The sequence below is a fragment of the Ipomoea nil genome, unplaced genomic scaffold (assembly GCF_001879475.1).
Source record: "Ipomoea nil cultivar Tokyo-kokei standard unplaced genomic scaffold, Asagao_1.1 scaffold2845, whole genome shotgun sequence".
NCBI lineage: Eukaryota > Viridiplantae > Streptophyta > Magnoliopsida > Solanales > Convolvulaceae > Ipomoea > Ipomoea nil.
In genome coordinates, this window is record NW_017619273.1 from 1,791,910 (window position 1) to 1,811,226 (window position 19,317).

Sequence of the window (19,317 nt, forward strand, 5' to 3'; positions counted from 1 at the left end):
CCATGATGCAGGAGGTGAATGAGTTTCAAGGGATAATTGGTGAATTGAATAGCAACGATGGGATGGAGGATAGGTGGGCGGTCATGGTGCAGATAGTTTATGTGTTGCGTAGCAAATAGTTTTTGTGTTGCGTAGCACTATTGTTAAGATTCTCATTTTGCTTGTAAGACGGTTTCAGTGTCATCTGAAAAGTCTAAAATTAACAGTTGCATCCTTTTCAGTATCACATGGAAAATTAGTTGTTGGCTTGCTGTGATATGTTGGTTTGCTCTGATATAATATTGGTTTGCTCTGATATGTTGTTTTTGAGATTGTTGATTTAATTATATCTCTCAAGTTAAATTGTTGATCGCATTCACTATAAAGTGTCTCATAGTAGTAGAGTTCTTTGATATGCTAAGTTCCTCAAAGTGCAATTGATCTTGTGCCTTTAAGCACTCAAAGCACATTTTTTCATACGCTCTGATACCATATTTGAATGGAAAAAAAAACATAACAAACTTTTAACGGCATTAACATTCTTTAAAACCCAAACACCCTCGTTATTGTATTAAACTAGTATTTGCACCCGTGCGATGCACGACCATATATATAATTAATAGAATATATAGTATTATATAATAACAAAATTAGGTAATCAAAACATTTGAAATTTATTAGGCATTATTGAATACTTCTTTATATACGACATTTGTAGTCGTATTTTTAGATTGTACATTTTCGTCACAAATAAGTATTTTTAATTCCTTAGGATTACTAACTCTTGACAGTGCTACATACATTTGACTATGATTAAAAATCGGCCTCTTCAAAAACAAACCGCTGTTGGATATTGTTTGGCCCTGACTTTTATTTATTGTCATGACATATGAAAACATTAGCGGAAATTTCTTTCTTTGGAACTTAAAAGACAATCTTGGATCAGAAGGTGCTAAGGACATCCTTGAAATTAAGACCTTTGTACCAACATGTGATAATGTATGTCCTTGACTTCTTTGACTTTTGTTGATTGTCATGGCGTATGATAACATAACTGAAAATTGTTTTCTTTAAAATTTAAAAGGAAGTCTTGGATCTGAAGGAGTCAAGGCAAACCATTGTATTAAGACATTAGTACCTGCGTTGTTTCCACATAGAATCTGCGCATCAGTAACATGGTTTCCAACTTTGTAACAATCAAACGGGTCCCATTACAAAGACCCAAAGAGTGGGATAGATTATAAATAATAAATAATAAGAATTAAAAGTAGTTTGTTTACCTTGATGCAGGAGGTGAATGAGTTTCAAGGGATAATTGGTGAATTGAATAGCAACGAGGGGATGGAGGATAGGTGGGCGGCCATGGTGTAGATAGTTTATGTGTTGCGTAGCAAATAGTTTTTGTGTTGCGTAGCACTATTGTTAAGATTCTCATTTTGCTTGTAAGACGGTTTCAGTGTCACCTGAAAAGTCTGAAATTAATAGTTGCATCCTTTTCAGTGTCACATGGAGAATTAGTTGTTGGCTTGCTGTGATATGTTGGTTTGCTTTGATATAATGTTGGTTTGCTCTGATATGTTGTTTTTGAGATTGTTGATTTAATGATATCTCTCAAGTTAAATTGTTGATCGCATTCACTATAAAATGTGTCACAGTAGTAGAGTTCTTTGATATGCTAAGTTCCTCAAAGTGCAATTGATCCTTGTGCCTTTAAGCACTCAAAGCACAATTTTTCATACGCTCCGATACAATATTTGAATGGAAAAAAAAAAACACAACAAACTTTTAACGGCATTAACATTCTTTAAAACCCAAACACCCTCGTTATTGTATTAAACTAGTATTTGCACCCGTGCGATGCACGGCCACATATATAATTAATAGAATATATAGTATTATATAATAACAAAATTAGGTAATCAAAATATTTGAAATTTATTAGACATTATTGAATACTTCTTTATATACGACATTTGTAGTCGTATTTTTAGATTGTACATTTTCGTCACAAATAAGTATTTTTAATTCCTTAGGATTACTAACTCTTGACAGTGCTACATACATTTGACTATGATTAAAAATCGGCATCTTCAAAAACAAACCGCCGTTGGATAGTGTTTGGCCCTGACTTTTATTTATTGTCATGACATATGACAACATTAGCGGAAATTGCTTTCTTTGGAACTTAAAAGACAATCTTGGATCAGAATGTGCTAAGGACATCCTTGAAATTAAGACCTTTGTATCAACATGTGATAGTGTCTGTCCTTGACTTCCTTGACTTTTGTTGATTGTCATGGCGTATGATAGTATAACTGGAAATTGTTTTCTTTAAAATTTAAAAGGAAGTCTTGGATCTGAAGGAGTAAGGCAAACCATTGTATTAAGACATTAGTACCTGCGTTGTTTCCACATAGAATCTGCGCCTCAGTAACATGGTTTCCAACTTTGTAACAATCGAACGGGTCCCATTACAAAGACCCAAAGAGTGGGATAGATTATAAATAATAAATAATAAGAATTAAAAATAACAACAATATTATTCATAATAATAAATAATAAATATTAAAAATAACAATAACAACAATAATAATATAATATAATAATAATAATAATAATAATAATAATAATAATAATAATAATAATAATAATAATAATAATAATAATAATAATGTTAATGGGCTGCAGCCCAATTCAATTATCTAGCCTAAAAGAACCCCACATCCCAATAAAAAAATACTACACAACTCGTTTCAAGTTTCATCTCTGTCATTTTATTTTTGCTTCATCCTCTCGATTTCCAGAACCCTCTCTTCGTCTTCCATTTTAGGCAGCACAGTCGGACCTGCTTCACCAGCAAAATTTCAAAGGAAATCCATCAAATACAGTATGAAGGTGAAGTCAGTAACACAAAGACCTAAATCAGAAGGTAAAAATACCTGACAATGTAGCGATACGTGGCCGGCGACATCCATCTGCTTAAACTTAGTTTGAGGTAAAATGTATACAATCTAGATAGTTTTATTGTGTTTTTCAAACACAAAATGTCAATTTAAATGCTTACACCGAAACCCTTAGTCTTTCTACTTCATATCTAAATACCCCTAGACATCAAAGATGAATTGAAGATAAAATACCTCAGTTTGCAGTTCTGTATTTCTAGTTTCTACATGCACAAAGTTTGAAGGTCTAAAAAAATCATCCAGCAGTGTAGAAAGAGAATCTGTTAAAGATAAGTTTTTTTTAGTAATATTTGTTTTAATGTACTAATACTATGAAATATGGATTTGTAACTTTTACTATACTATAATCACATTTACACTTTTATACGAACCATATTCTTTAGTATAGAAATTCATAGCTGAAAATGGAAGATGAAATATAAGCCGTGCAGAATTATTATTATTTTTTGGAAAAATAATACAGTTATTTTGAATATTTTTTGGAAATTATATTTGCTGAGATATACAATACTATTGGTGCTGTGACGTTTTGTATTGAGGAAGTACTTTTATCTTGCAGAATTTCAAGCATATTATGAAGGAGTTACAGGAAGCCATAATAATTGCTTCAGCTTTTCAAGCAATACTTGGATATAGTGGGCTTATCATGATATTTTTGAAGTAAGAATTTCTGTTTAAAAAAAAAGTTCTTTTTTTTTTCTTAATATACTTTCATAGAACTGTATCTGGAATTCTATGTTCGTTTGGAAATGTGAGGTTGTGTGTTGTGAAATAAGCTAATGGAAAATCAATCAGAGTGCTGTAGCTTTTAGCTTTATAATCTGGCAATCAATTATTTGTCTTGGAAACATATCGGTAACTGTTATATTTCTGCCATAGCTAAGATAGTATATAATATATACTCATTTTTTGTATTGTAAATTCTTCTCAGTCTTGATTCCATTAAATCAGTACAACCACCAAAGAAAGAATGAACTGAATATAAAAAATCTCATATTCTTTATACTCAATGTAGTTTAAATAAAGATCACACTCCCAGTCCTATTTATATTTATTTCTCATGTGGACCTTTGTATATATCTGAAGTTGTTGTTTATATCATTTCTATTAAAAAAATATGTTAATAATGATCATGAGACATTTCATAATTCTGAGTGATTTGGACAGGATCCTTACTTGTGACATTAACTGTCAGATCCATTTCTGCTATCTCTATTTTTCTGCTGTCACCAGAGATTATATTCTCTTCAATGTAAGCTAAACCTTCTAAAGCAGATTCAGCTTTGGTGGTCCTCTCTTGCTCCAAAGCCTCCATTTTGATATGGGTACACACTACTTTTGCATCCCCTTTCATTTGTTCTGCTTCAAATTAGAAAAAGTGTCTTCACTTTTATCATGAGGCAGATGTGATGCATTTATGTTTTTACTTGAGCTATTCTCATATGTGCTCTCATTTGAATCTTCTCAATCTTATATAGGTGTAGACAAAACCACTGTTTGTTTATCTTGCATGCTTCGAACAATATCCTTATTTCCTTAGTATCAACAGTTTCCATTTTTTAGTCTCATCTTCCTCTTGCATGCTAGTTTTGGTTTCAGGATATGTTCTATAGATCCTTGCAAGAGAGTTGATTGTGTAATAGAAGTATCGAAGTTTGAACTAACAAATAATTTAACAGTTCCTTTTCATTTAGGTATTATTTCAATAGATATTATGTGGATTGGCTCTTATCAAAGATGTTGTGGTATAATCCATTGTGATTTGAACCCTGAGAACATTCTGTTATGCACAAGGTGAGTTGTGCTGATGAACTTGGCTTCATAATATGTTATTTTTAGTTCTTTTCATTTATGTTATTATAGTGTTAAAACATGATATTGATATCAACAGGTATATTTCACTGCTGAAATGAAAATAATAGACTTTGGATCAACATGCATTTTATTATGATGTTATTTGTCGGATTTATAGACTTATGTTGTTTGATGATGTTTGATGATGTAGACATCGGGGTGTGTTTTTCCCCCCTTATGACTTTCGATTAAGTTTTATGGATGTTAGTTATTTTATCTTTATTTCTAGTTCCATCCTTAGCCTGTGCAATCACAATGGAGTGGTGGTTGTGGCGGTGACATTCCCACTAGTTTATTTATTAAGTTGTTTATCCGCTGCTTAGTTTATGTTAATTATTGTTTAGAATTGTAATTAAAATTCAGAAAAAGTGGGGTGTTACAGGTAGATATAGGAAAAATCATTTTGAAACCGGAATACATATATAACCTAAGCAACTCTAGCTTTAAACCAAGATCAAGACTCAAGACGCAACAACATACTTGACACTATAGAACAATCATAAAGACTAGCATGCATCCTAAGAACACATGGGCATCAATGAGATCCAATGACAATCAATTAGCAAGTAATCATCAAAACACACAATCCATCTTCCAACCTTATACAAAGTTCCAACATTTTTACTCCACTCCATCCTTATTTCAGTTCCAACCTCCAGGCCACCCTTATACCTCCTCCTTATTCCTCCGAAGCAACTACATGCCCCACTCCGTAACCACCAACAAGTCCACCAACATGCTAGCACCGAAGTGGCATGGTCCGTACCTCTAGTACCAATACCAAGGGTTAGCGCATATAACTCTAACATGACACCGCGGCGCTTATACCATGACCCAAGCCTTTAGCCAGCTAGTCTAAGGGGTGGTCCGTGCCTTTAGCACGATAACCGAGCACTCGTAGTGCTTTTCACCAACAATTCATTTCCACCAATCACAATCTCATCATCATCAGTCACACCGATCATTGCGCAATGACCACGATACCCATCATCATTCAATCAATCAACATATAATCAATCAATAACAATCAAGACATAATAACAATAATACACATTACATATAAATTCCTAGAACGGTACTCAAAACATCGAACGGGGAAAAATATCACGATCCACCATTAATTTCCAGCGGGTGGGCGGCGGGTGGAAGACCACCCGCCGACGACGGCTTACAATTCCAGCGGGTAGGTGGTGGGGATTCGTCTCCCCACCTACCCCCCACTTGTACAAGGGTAGAAAATCCAGTTCGGGTTCGTTCGGGGAACTCGAAACCATGGCCAACACATTCTAACACGTAATAACAACATCACGGATTCAATTAACGAAGATTAAACCAAGAATCATCCCAAATACGTTCTAACACGATTCCTAAGCATGCCAAGACTCAATATCAATCATATAATGGTTTAGGAGCATCCGGAACCTCAAGAACATCAAGAAATTTATATGCAAAGTCCTAAAGACAAGTCCTAGGCTAGACTCAACACCCGATCATGCATAAACCCACCCAAGAATACCAAGAACAACACAACAGCGAGATTCACGATATAAACCCTAGGGACAAGCTCTAGACATAATTAAATACAAGATCACATATATAATCAATCACAACATCAAGATCATCAAGATTATCAAATAAACACAACATAATTAAACCCTATGCAAGGCTCTATCAAGACTCAATCACAGAATCACACATATGATTATCAAAGGAGCCAATAAATAAGATATAGGAAGGAAAATATGTTTTGTAAGACATGAGTTACCTCTTAGCCTTAATTAATCCTCCCTTGGCTATTAAGGTTCTTCTCTAAGATTTCCATCCGATTGATCTCCCTAGACTTGGTGGTAGGGAATCTCTTGGGAATAATTTCGTGTAATATAACTATGGTCTAATCCCTTATTTATAGAGTTAGGAATCCTAATCAGAGTCTGAATAGTAAAGACATACTTTCTATTCCTAACATATATATAGGTCTAGGATTCCTAATTAGAATCTGAGTAGTAAATGCCAACTTTCTTTATTCCTAATAGACTTAAAGTCCTTATTATAAACAAGGGTCCACCGTCCTTCGTGGACCACATTAATTAATTAAGGGATCATGGCCAGATTAAATCCTTTTTAACTATTCTTTAACGAAATTAATTAAATAATTAATCTGTTATTAAAGGGCGTAACACGGGGTGTTACAGTTCGACCCTCGCATCCTAAGATTGGTTTTGAGTCACTTGTTTTCCTAAAAAGGTTATAGGGTGATATTTTTGGACTAATTCATCCTTCATCCGGACCATTTTGATATTTCATGGTCCTTATTGATGCTTCCACCCGATGGACACGTGTTCTTGCTGTCCACTCAAATATGGCATTCGCAAAATTCATGAGCCAAATCATTAGGTTGAATGTCCAATTCTCTGAGTATCCTATTAAGAACATAAGAATGGATAATGCTGGTGAATTCACCTCATTAGCGGTTTACGTACCTATACCACCTCTACATCGTACTTCGATGGGCCCGCAACGTCGATTAGGTATTTACATTGGGTATGATTCCCCTTTTATCATTAAATACCTCGAGCCCACGACAGCAGATCAGTTTACTGCACGGTTTGCTGACTGCATTTTTTATGAAGATCATTTCTCGGCATTAGGGGGAGAGAAAAACCCAGCTTTGAAAAATGTCATGAAATTTCATGAGATGAAAAAGATCTTCAATATCTTGACCCACTTACTAATCAAACTGAACTTGAAGTTCAAAATATAATAAATTTGCAAAAACTAACAATCTGTCAGATGCGTTTACTGACTATAAAGGAGTAACTAGGTCCTATATTCCTGCAGAAAATGCTCAATCAAGAATAATTGTCTCCAAAGGACCAAATACTAACACCGACACTATCCAACGCCAGAAGCGTGGAAGACCAGTTGGTGCAAGAGAATTAAATACGCGAAAAACTAAAAACAATAAACAATCACAGTTACTCCAAATGGAGGAAGAAGCAATGGAAAAAGGCCCGAACTTCCATCCACGAAGTGATCCACGCGCGTGGGCCGGCGTGGATCGGAACCATAAAGTCCCACGACAGAGATCCACGTGTGTGGATGAGAAAAGCTAAAAATAGGGGACGTACGTCTACGCGTACGCTGCTGCGTACGCGCGTCAAGATTTCAGCCTTAAAAGACCTCCTTGGAGAAATTAATCCATCATTCCTCATTCTATCTTTCATTTTCAGACTTCTTAGCTTAGTTTGTATATTTTTCTCTCTCTAGTTTAGACCTAGATTCAACTAGTCACTTGGAGATCTTCAATTGTTCAAGGAAGGAGTGATCTAGAAGTTTGGAGAATTGACAACTCTCCTAGATTGTGGTGATCTTCTATCCAATTTGTAGGTTGAACTCACTTTGTGATTCAAGTTGGTAACTCTTCATCTTTAGCTTTAATTCCATAATAATCTACATTGCTAGCTTGATTCAATTGCATTGTGATTTCAATTCCTAATGTTGAGTGGCTAGATTTTCTAGGAATTGATGATTGACTTGTGATTATGCATTTATGTTTGTATTGAATAATTGATGAGATGTGATGTATTGTTTGACCTAGAATGTTTAATTTGTAGAGGAGTGTATATAGATTTTCTCTTCATTGTCGGATCCCAATAAGAGAGGAGCGTGAGAGTGTGGAAGTAGCAAGAGATTGCACTTTCATTAGTCTTACCCTTTGCAATCCCCGGCCTTCATCCGAGAGGGCAACGCCCAGGAGGAGAAGGTAGACCACCATGTGTTTGATAGAATGCCTCCACCGACTTAGGATGTGAGAGACTAAGTCCTACGTGACTTAGTATTGGTGCCATAGTTCTCCCTTAGGCGGGTCTTGCATTGCATCATCTCTTGTCTACCTTAGGCCATTGAATACATAAGCACAAGTCATTTCCATCCAATTCCCCATTGTATATATTTGTTGTTGTTTATACATTCCCGTTCTCTACCATTGTGCATATGCTTCTACGTACCTCGCTTGCACCTAGTTAACTATTGTGAATACATTGCCTAGATTGTCTTGCACTCCACTTACTCTGATTTGTCATCCTTGAGATCGACACTCGAGGATTCCATATCCTCGTTTACGCTTTCCTTCCCACTAAACTACAACTATCGGATTGTCTTCTTCAAATGATGATTGATTTTATTTGCTATTGAGTAGATAACTTCATTGTATTCAATTCTTCTACTTTCATCCATTGATTGCTCAATCTCAATCTAGATCAATGATGCTTGGCTAGAATCTCTATGTGAATTGGATCCTATTTCCTTGTGTTGTGTATGGATTGATCAAGGTAGTTATGGCTATGTGTTGATGTCTTGTTGTAAGAGGAATTTGTATGGACTCTTGTGTGTGAAGTGCACCACATGCGTGAAAGTTTGAGTAAGATTATGCTTGCAAGAGATTGAGGCTTAATCCTAGACTTTTCCCTCTTGCAATTCCCTTCAAGTTCCGAGAGGACTAAGATTGGAATGAGATGTAGACAACATGTTTGATGAAATGATCATAAGGAGCGTAGTCACTTTAAAGGTGTTTCTACACCTATGATAGACCTAGTAGACCGAGAGGTGAACGACATTGGAAGTCATCTTACATAGACTCATTCACCATATAGTTTCACTCCTAGGTTGATTCACTTCACATACACAAGGGACATGGCAATCCAATTCACCTCATACCACCTTTGTTTACTTTATTGCTTTACTTGCTTTCATTTACTTTTCCTTGCACTCTACTCTCTTGAAACAATGAGCTCGCCTAACTTTTCTATTGCAAATGCATGCTTGTGTTTGACCACATAATATTCAATTCCAATTGTCCATCCTTTGAGAACGACATTCCGGGAAATCTTCATTCCCAACGTTCTTTCCATCAACCCTTACTACATCTTGGCATGAGTTGCACATTTGCATAGGAAGTCTAGTTTTTTTTTACTTGTTCTTTCAATTACATTTGCTTATTCCACTGTATTCCATTGTGTTATCTTGTGAATCTATAGTGTTGTTCATTTTACCATTCCATTGTGTTGACTTGTGATTCCATATTTGTGTTGAACCATTGCACATTGTGTTCCTTACTCCTTCTCTTCTTGACCATTGAACTTGAAATTGCATTTGAGCTAACTTGCAACTACTTTTAGTTGCAAAATCTTCCACCGAAGAGAAATCCATCATGGAGCTTAAGTGTGAAAATTGGTGGGAGCCCAAGCCAAAAGATCCAAATGGCTCTTTTAAAACCATTGAGGATCATATGTGGGAGAAAATGAAGTGGCCACTTACTTGCTATGCTTGTGGAGAAAATCACTTTCGATATCAATGCCATATTCACCCCTATTGAAAGACATGTAGATGGAGATTTTATTGTGAATGTGAGGATATGTGAATCATAGATGCAGACAAGGGGGCAATGACAACCTTCTAGGTAAGTATGGAGAGAAAGAGGTGAGCAGCCAAGAAACCCCCGTGCTTGAAGAAATCCCAATCCATGAGTAGAGTGAAAATGGTGAAGAATTGGAATGCCTAGAAAGGAGATTGCAAGAGGTTATAGATGAGTCCAAGGAAGACACGACCAATCTTAAGGCCAAAATCATGAAAGAAATGGAATAAGAATTCGCGGCCTACCGAAATGACACCTTGCAATCCTTGAAAAATATGGAAAACACCTTGGCATTGATGATGGAGAAATCACAAGAAGTATTCAATTGGAGGCACAATCTATCGTTTTGAGGAGTGTTGATACACTCCCGGAACCAAAAAGGGCCGAGGATGATCCCATGCTAGATGAAACCCCCGTGTTTGAAGAAAATTCCAACTCATGAGTTGGAAAATAAAAAAGGGGTAGAAAAGGGAAGTGAAAGTAGTGAGGAAAACGAGGTGATGTGGGATGATGAGATACCAAGTGATGCATCCTTTGAGTCTTGTGATAAGGATCCTCTTGATCCTTGTGATATTTCTTTGATTGTGATTGGGGGGTTAAGGAGATTGTTGGTTGTGATAATGAGGGTGCTATGAAAATTTGTGAAGTTGTCACTTTTGGCAACAATGTTGATGTAGTCAAGGAGGTTGGAGGTGGAATGGTTGGAGATGATGTGGATGTGATGAGAAAAGGTGGAGTTGAAGATAAGATTGGTGATGAAATTGTGAAAATGGTGAGTTGAAAATGAACATGTTGAAAAAGAGAGTGTTGTGGAAAAAAATATCATTGAAAAATGAGAGTGTGAAAAAAAAAGTGAGAATGATGTGGTGTTTATTGATATGGGGAAGTTGTTTGAGAAAAATGATGAGGGAGGAACAAGGAAGGAAATGCTTAAAAGAGATAGTGAAAAAGATGAGAGAAGAAAAGAAAAGGAGGGGAAGGAAGAAAACTTTGATGCCATACTCCTTGTGCTTCATCTTGGTAAATTCTTTGAAGGAGTTAGTGCATTCCATATGCTTGAAGGAATTCGAGAATGCCTGACCTTTAGGGGCATATCACAAAGGAGAAGTGGATAGGACGCAAGGTCCGGTCCCAATGCTTGTGTGTTTCGACGCATAATGGTACGTTTCGTCTAGCCAAGGACGTAAAACGTAGCGCTTCTTGGGAGGCAACCCAAGGAAACAAATGAAAAAAAATGTGTTTTCTTTTGATTTTGCATTTGATTTGTTATTTTTGTAGTGTTGTTCTTGAGCTAACATTGCTGGGAAAGTCACTAGGGAGATTACAAGTTCAATTTCAAGAAGAATGGAGGAAAAATTGCAACCTGCAGCGCGTACGCAACCTCATACGCTACTCAAACCACGTTCGTGGCCCTTTTCGTGGAACTTTCTGTTTTTGAACCACAAAATGGCCACGAGTCATGGACAAAGGGCGTGTACGAGGGTGCGTACACGGCCCAATTCACAAGCACATACGCGGGCTCGCGTACACAGGCCCATGCGTATGCACGTACGCACGTACACCCTCACGTACACAGTTTATGGCAGTTTTGTTCAGCATTGTTCCTCTTCCATATCCGCTTCAAACCACCTCCATTGGACTCCAAATTCCTTCCCAACTTCAAACTACACTTGTGAATGACCAAGCTACACCCAAACATCATGTGTATGCCATCCAAACACGAATGATCAAGCTCTAATTCTTTAAATTCGCTCATTCAAGCTAACAATTCTTTATTCTTTGCAATATGGATCTTTGAGGCACATTCTTGATGATTATTAAGATCCATGCTAGTGAATATAGAGTTCAAAAATTGTGAATATAAAGTTTATCAATTGTGAATATTGAGTTCTGTAATTTTGTATATTGAGTTTTAAATTTGTGAATATAGAGTTTTAAAATTGTGAATACAAATTTCTAAAATTGTGAATATAGAGTTCAACATAAAGAAACAAATTTTGAAGACAAACGGTAAGTTAACAGCAAAGAAAGAAGTAAATTTTTTTAAAAAAAATTCAAACGGCATCGCTTTGAAGCAAAATTAGACGAGGATCCACCTTACACGGTGGACCATGGGTCCATGGCATAACAATCCATAGATGAGGGGCTGCTACGATAAATTTTACCCTTGGGCAAAACCCTTACCCAACTGTCAAAAGCCCTCCTCCCTGCTTGGACTTCATTCGTCCATCGCCGATCGCTTTTCGCCGTCCGCCGTCCGCCGTAAGCCGTCAGGTAACCTGTTTCCTGAAAAATTCCCTTCCTCTCTCTCTCGCTTGTTATTAATACTAATATGATGATTATTATTATTATTATTATTGGATTTTTCGATTGTAAAACTTTTTGAAGTTATTTTGGGGACGAATATGGAGCAAAGTTTGGCTAATACATTATATGCTTTTGGATTGGCTTGACAGATGTATAGAAGCAAGGCGACGCTTCTGAGCATCACCAATCTCAGAATACTGACCAAAGTATGTAGGCCGTCTTCCGTTTCTTCGGATTCCGCTACACCCCTTGGTAGTTTCTTGAGAAACCTCAGCATTGCGGCTGAAAAATCAAATTTTTGTAATGATTCCAATGATTTTGATCGGGAGAATTATGTTCAAACTCGCAGTAACTGGCGTTTTCAGCAAAACCCGGATGGATTTTATAATGGAAATGTGAATGCTACTGCGCAAAGTGGGAGTTTTCCCCCTGGCTATGTTGAATATGAGCATGGAAATGAGTTTAAGCAGAATCCAATTGGGCAAAATGAAAATTCTAGCAGTTACACTTGGGGAAATTCTGGGAATGTATGGGAAAGTTCAGGTGGATTTAATGCTGAAAGTTCTAGGGCTTTACAGGGCACAGGTCCCCATACAGTTAATAACAGAGAATTAGCCTATATGCAGCAGCAGCAACAACAACATTACAGTGTTCATGGTAAGAGTGAAATTGGATCATCAGGGAATGTTATTGGCTACAATGGAAATGTGAACAAAGGGTTCGAGAATAACATGAGTGGTTATTTTAATGGCAACCAAAGACAGCCACAAAATGTAGGCAGCTATCAGTTGGGGGATCATCCGAATGTTCCTATGTATCAGACTACTGGTGCCTTGAACATGCAGTATGGGCAGGATAACTATCATGCTGGAAATACTGGAGGATATCAGCAACACACAAGTGGGACTAACTATCTTAATGCTGGAAACCCTCAGTGGAATTCAAATGAGTTGCAGCAGGATTCTACAGTGGAACCCCAAGTTCCTAGGGATGAAGGTGATGGAAGCATAAAAGGCACGACTGAGGAACTTGATCATTTCTGCAAAGAGGGAAAGATTGAGGAAGCAGTTAAGGTTCTGGGTTTGCTAGAGCAACAGCATGTTGCAGTTGATTTACCTAGATATCTATCTTTGATGATGTTGTGTGCTGAGAATAAAGTTTTAGAAGAGGCTAAATCAGTTCATAAACACCTCACGAGATCAGGAATTCATTTGGAAGTCAAAACTTATAATAAAATTCTTGAGATGTATGGTAAATGTGGCTCCATGGATGATGCATTTGCAGTATTCAATCAAATGCAGAAACGTAATCTTACATCCTGGGACCACATGATTACTTGGTTTGGTAGAAATGGTCAAGGAGAAGATGCTATTGAATTATTCTCTCAATTTAAAGAATTGGGATGGAAACCTGATGCTAAAATCTTTTTGGGGGTCTTCTCAGCATGTGGTGAAGTGGGTGACATCATTGAGGGAATGCTGCACTTCGAATCAATGAGCAAGGATTATGGCATTGTTCCCTCCTTGGAGCATTATGCGAGTGTGGTAAACATGATGGGAAGTGCAGGTTATTTGGATGAAGCTCTAGAATTCATAGAAAGGATGCCAATTGAGCCAAATGTGGATGTTTGGAAAACCATGATGAATTTCTGTAGAATTCATGGAAATAGTGAGCTTGGGGATCGTTGTACCGACATCGTTGAGATCCTTGAACCTTCTTGCTTGAATGAACAATCAAGGGCAGGCTTAATACCAGTCATAGCTTCAGACCTTGTAAAAGAGAAAAAAATACAGAAATCAGCTAGTCAAAGTCTTCTAGAGGCTCGAAGTAGGGTACATGAATATAGAGCCGGAGATAGATCTTGCCCAGATCATGAAAAATTATATGCTCTTTTGGGTGGGCTAAAGCAACAAATGAAAGAGGCTGGTTATATACCAGAAGTTAAATTTGTGCTTCATGACATTGATCTAGAAGGTAAGGAGGAAGCTATTCTGGCACATAGTGAGAAACTTGCTGTTGCTAGAGGTCTCATTGATAGTCCAGCTAGGTCATCAATACGGATCATAAAGAACCTTCGTATTTGTGGTGATTGCCATAGTGCAATGAAGATCATCTCTAAACTGGTTGGTAGGGAACTTATTATACGTGATGCAAAGCGGTTTCATCATTTCAGAGATGGATTGTGTTCTTGTCGTGATTATTGGTGATAATGATGGACTTAAAGGTAATTCATGTCTTTGATTTTTCTCCATGAAAGAGGCTTAATGAGATTAAACTGCTTGAATGACAGTGGAATGAAAGTTTTGTTAGAAATGCATGCATATTCTTTTGCAATTGTACTTCATTGCATTCTTGCTTCTCAATTCAAGGCAAAGAATTTTGTGTAATTGCTTATTCAATCACATGATTATTACAATAATCATGGTTTTTTTTTTTTTTTGGGTTTATAGTCAACATTATTATTTACAAACCGGTCAAGTTAGAAGTTCTGCATGTACATTTTCTCCCTCATCACGAGTGAATAAAATTTGGATTTGGTGTTTGAAAAGACATGACTTTTCATGCCTGATGCTAGAGTGGCTGAAGGGTTAGGTATCATTTTGGAAACAAAACAAGAAAGAATAAAAAAATAATTAGATGACTACATGTGGTAAATACCTCAATGCAAGTGTATGGTCATGACCTTAAGCTTGAATTTGCCTCTTGGGTGCACTTGCTGAAAACGATGTGTTAATTTGGTCAAGAATGCAACATAAGCACAATTAGAATGTGAGTGAGCTACTTATCTGAACTATAGACCTGGTCTATCACTTATATTGATGTTTCTTATACCAGTTAGATACGGATAACTCAAAGCCCCTTTCTTGGATTGCCGTCAGAAATTTCTAGTGTTACCTTGATATATCTCATTAATAAAAGTTTGGATTCTTGATTTTGTGTGGTCAGCCTCTAAACTGAAATTAACTAACAGCACTCCATATCCTATAATCTATATTTACATTCCTACTACAATATCCTGCCAGTATTGGATGTGATGGACAAATAAGAAACAATGACATTTTCGTTTTCCTTTATGCAATCCTATTTCAATTTCAGTAAAGACTGCATTTTGTTAATCTGTATGCTGACTTTCTTTTGCAGTGTTTGAAATGCATTTTTTGGGTGACCCCCCAGGATGCGGCAAACTGACATTTCCCCGGGGATGCTCCTGTAGAGTGATACTTCTCTTTGGCGATTGCAGCAACAACAACACCTGGTGCTCGGGGCAGTCGCATGTTTGGGCAATTTTTGTCTGCCCCAATTGACCAAAAAAAAAAAAAAAAGTGGAAAAGAGAAAGAGGGGAGCTGGGGAGGGAGAGGTTGTAAGGGGATATCAAGACTTAAAGGTCATAAGAGAGTAGTAGGTTTCTGTAGTAGGCTTAGTAAATGAAAATGATATATTAATACTGTATGAGTCACCACATTCCTTCTAATATATATTACCAGTGTATTCATAACATTTATTTTTCATTCCTAAGACTAGTGTTCTACATTAGATTATGGTATTTTTCTTTCCAGGTCTCTTTTATGCCAAAATGAATAAATTGGGAAAATATGAGCTTTTGGCTCCATTTTAATTTGACTCCAAACACATTTAGTCCTTAATTGCCTGGTAATTTTCTTCTTTTGTTATTTCATGTGCTGTGCACAAGAAGGGGCACATGTATATATGCCAGGTTAAAAAGCAGCAAGAGTTATGTGGACCATAACAAAAAGTACATTTTTAATATACTAAATGTACATTATTTTTGTATTGAATGTATATTATACAATATAATATACACTCGGAACAAAAATAATGTACATCCCCTGAATACAATGTACATTATTTTTGTACTGAATCTATATTATTTTACAGTAGACAAAATATGGTCCACACAATAATGATTGAAAACTCACGGTGCAACCAAGAATTGAAAGATGCAAAAAATGGTAAAAAGGAAGAAAACAAATCTGAAACTGTTTCTGTATTATCAAACCATGTAGGTATCCTGTTGTTATACATCATGCTCAAAACAAACAACTCATTAATCTGAGGCGGAGGCGGAGAATTGCAATGGCGATTCAGCCAAAGCCTCGAGCAATCTGCGCTTAGCGGACTTTGTCCGGTAACACCATACCTCAAACGCCTCGCTCAAGTCTGGATATTTCAGGTGCTCGCCGTTCATCCAATCAGCTAGTATTTCAGCTTGACTGTTCGATGGCAATGCAGAAACCAACGACACTATTGCTCCCTCGATGCTCTGTGACAGCTCTTCGTCCATCCTGTAAGGGAAGTCGGCTTCTTTGTTCCCCATTGAATCTAGAAGAGGCTTCATTTTCCTTACATATGGAAGCCATGCCTTCAGCAAATGTACCCGGCCCGGGGCTGGAAGAATCACATTTCCATAACCTACGGCATCTAAAACCTTTGAGGTGACTTCTATGAGCTTTACCTTCAAACCCCACATGACCGAATGGAGTTTTTTGTCCTCGACAACTCTCAAGACATCATTAGATATATCAGCCCAATGTGAGACAAAGTCTTTCATCAGATCCGTTTTCACGAGAATATTGCAAAGCCACTCAACATCGGATAGATTCTGCATTACCTTGTTCTCCACAGCCTTGTCCTTGACGTCAAGCTCCAAAAGCAGCAGGGCGAGCAATGCCTTCTCGAACGATGAGAATATCTTGCACAACCCCATTCTCGTCTCCTGTTTTATTTCCTCATCAGCTATGACCACGAGAATCTCTTCATTATCCCCAAGCATAAACTCCACTTGTTCTTGGGCACAAGTTCTGAGCTCATCGCCAAATGGAGGAGAAGGATCAACGATGGAAGTTGCATAGCGGATTGCAGAGATGAAAACATCTTTTGTGGCTCTTAGTTCTGCTGCTTGGGTACTGCCGAATTTGGTCATATCAACAATAGCGGTTTTCTAAGGGTATAATTTCATTTCCCGTATCTCCCCATGGCGTGGCTACTATCTGAAATCCTATAATGTCAAGCAAGAGCAACACAAAGAATGACAATGATTAAAGAAATGGACAAAAAGTAAAGACACTAGTTAATGGAACACACGAAACTAAAATTCAATTTAATAGAAACCCATAGTAAATAACCAGACAAAAATACTAGGACACTACAAAGTAGTGTACACTCCCAAATCATCAAAGGCTCATTTGACTTCCATTGTTGTCTTAATAACACAATATGCAACTACCGATATCAAGAACTGAAAGATGGTATAATTCTCAGATTTCTTTTTCTTTTCTTTGGCCCATGACACATTTATCTCTCACATTTATCAACTCCAATTAAGCCAGGATTAAGGCTTAGTTCATACGAGCTAAGAGCCATGAAAAGTCTCAAATGAAGAGAAAACTAAAATTATTTCACTCCAAGTGCTTGTTTGACCTACAAGTTGGCAAGTTGCTGCTGCCTCTTTTCTACTCGAAGAACCCATTAGCTTGGCCAAACAATGTTTCATGTTTTATATAAAAATGATTTTTGGGGTAGATAACGTCATAACGATGCAATTTGCCTTCTTTGGCATACATAATTTGAGACTTCTTTGAAAATCACTTTATTGAGAAGCTGCAGACCCTTTTGAATTCTCAAATTAGTCTTTTTCATTCTAAATAATTACAAAGACATTTATTCTAAAAAGTTCTGTTCTTTCTAAAATACAGTTTTTTGTCTGTATCTACTTTAGCCAAACAAACACTAAATAACATCCCCAAGTAAAATACAGCAAAGCTAAGCCAGCAAAAACTACTACATCGTCTGCAGAATAATACATTAACAGTAATAACACAGGCAAAGCTACACACAAATATAATAGGAAAAAAAATAATAAAAATTTCTCCACTTTTGTCATTCAAAAATTTCAACATAAGGTGCTAATCTATCATTTTTTTTTTTTCAAATTTAATGCTAAACTAGTGAAAATCAACCAATTTGGGTCCTCCCTTAGGTTTTTAATAGTTAAACAGTTAATTTAGAAAGAAAAAAAATTATATAGTCAAGCCCCTTAGATGGAAAAAGTGAAATAAATTCTTGAAAAATATTATCTCATTCCCAGATTTAATTTCTTCTTTGCTGGATGGAAACGAAGAGCTCCTAAGGTGAATTTAGCCAACTACAATTACATTGAGATTAAAACCATAAATTGTCAGCTGAAAAAAAAAAAAAAAAAAAAAAAAAAACAAACAAACAAACCTCATATAGAAGAGAAAAGTAGAACTACTTCACTATAAACAACAGATTTGTGACTTAATTAAATCAAACAGAATCTTAAAACCATTAACCTCAGTCAATTGCCGATTAACATCATATTCATGAGTATAAAGGCAGGTAATTGAAGAACTCCAAATTGGCAAAAGAATAAAATGAAAAACTCAGACATTCTGGACTGACCTGACCTAGTTAAGGTCGAAGATTATAGATTCAGTGAAGTAGGAAAAGAGCAGAGGCGTGAGATGTAGTTCGCACTTCGCAGAAATACGCCTTTTTACCGGTTGCTTGTGATAGCTGGTCGTTGGAATTTGGAATTTGGAAAATTAAATAATTAATTAATGATATAACAAAATTTTAAGGAATCCTTTGGTTCGCTAAAAATATTTGAGGGATGACATGGTTGTCTCGTACATATGGTGGATTAGTTTTTGCCAGTATGCGTCTTTTATTTCTTATGAGACTATAAGTGTGCTTGGTGGCCTAATTCAATATTGTACGGAGACATGTGTGATCAATATAGGATCCACCGCCTTGAGGTA

The 19,317-nt window shown here is 36.6% G+C and overlaps 2 protein-coding genes across 5 annotated transcripts; one reads left to right on the forward strand and one right to left on the reverse strand.

Annotated features, from left to right (window-relative positions):
- Window positions 1–12,374: 12,374 nt before the first annotated feature.
- On the forward strand, window positions 12,375–16,125 carry LOC109160311 (pentatricopeptide repeat-containing protein At4g32450, mitochondrial). Its single transcript, XM_019308625.1, has 3 exons — window positions 12,375–12,483; window positions 12,666–14,740; window positions 15,658–16,125. Exon 2 carries the CDS (start codon window positions 12,666–12,668, stop codon window positions 14,721–14,723), a length of 2,058 nt encoding a protein of 685 aa, XP_019164170.1. The 5' UTR covers window positions 12,375–12,483; the 3' UTR covers window positions 14,724–14,740; window positions 15,658–16,125.
- A 371-nt stretch (window positions 16,126–16,496) lies between these two features.
- LOC109159670 (BTB/POZ domain-containing protein At3g05675) lies at window positions 16,497–19,100 on the reverse strand. 4 transcript variants are annotated; one of them, XM_019307744.1, is made up of 2 exons: window positions 18,964–19,100; window positions 16,497–17,526 (listed from the first exon to the last, which is right to left on the reverse strand). In XM_019307744.1, exon 2 carries the CDS (start codon window positions 17,457–17,459, stop codon window positions 16,584–16,586), a length of 876 nt encoding a protein of 291 aa, XP_019163289.1. In that variant the 5' UTR covers window positions 17,460–17,526; window positions 18,964–19,100; the 3' UTR covers window positions 16,497–16,583. The 4 variants fall into 4 exon arrangements, with proteins under 4 accessions (XP_019163289.1, XP_019163292.1, XP_019163291.1 ...); XM_019307747.1 differs by having other exon boundaries at window positions 16,497–17,534; XM_019307746.1 differs by having other exon boundaries at window positions 16,497–17,534; window positions 18,959–19,100.
- Window positions 19,101–19,317: the final 217 nt, after the last annotated feature.

Bases quoted from the DNA above. Each gene is read 5' to 3' on its own strand.
- LOC109160311 (XM_019308625.1), top strand. From the start codon at position 12,666: ATGTATAGAAGCAAGGCGACGCTTCTGAGCATCACCAATCTCAGAATA.
- LOC109159670 (XM_019307744.1), bottom strand. From the start codon at position 17,459: ATGACCAAATTCGGCAGTACCCAAGCAGCAGAACTAAGAGCCACAAAA.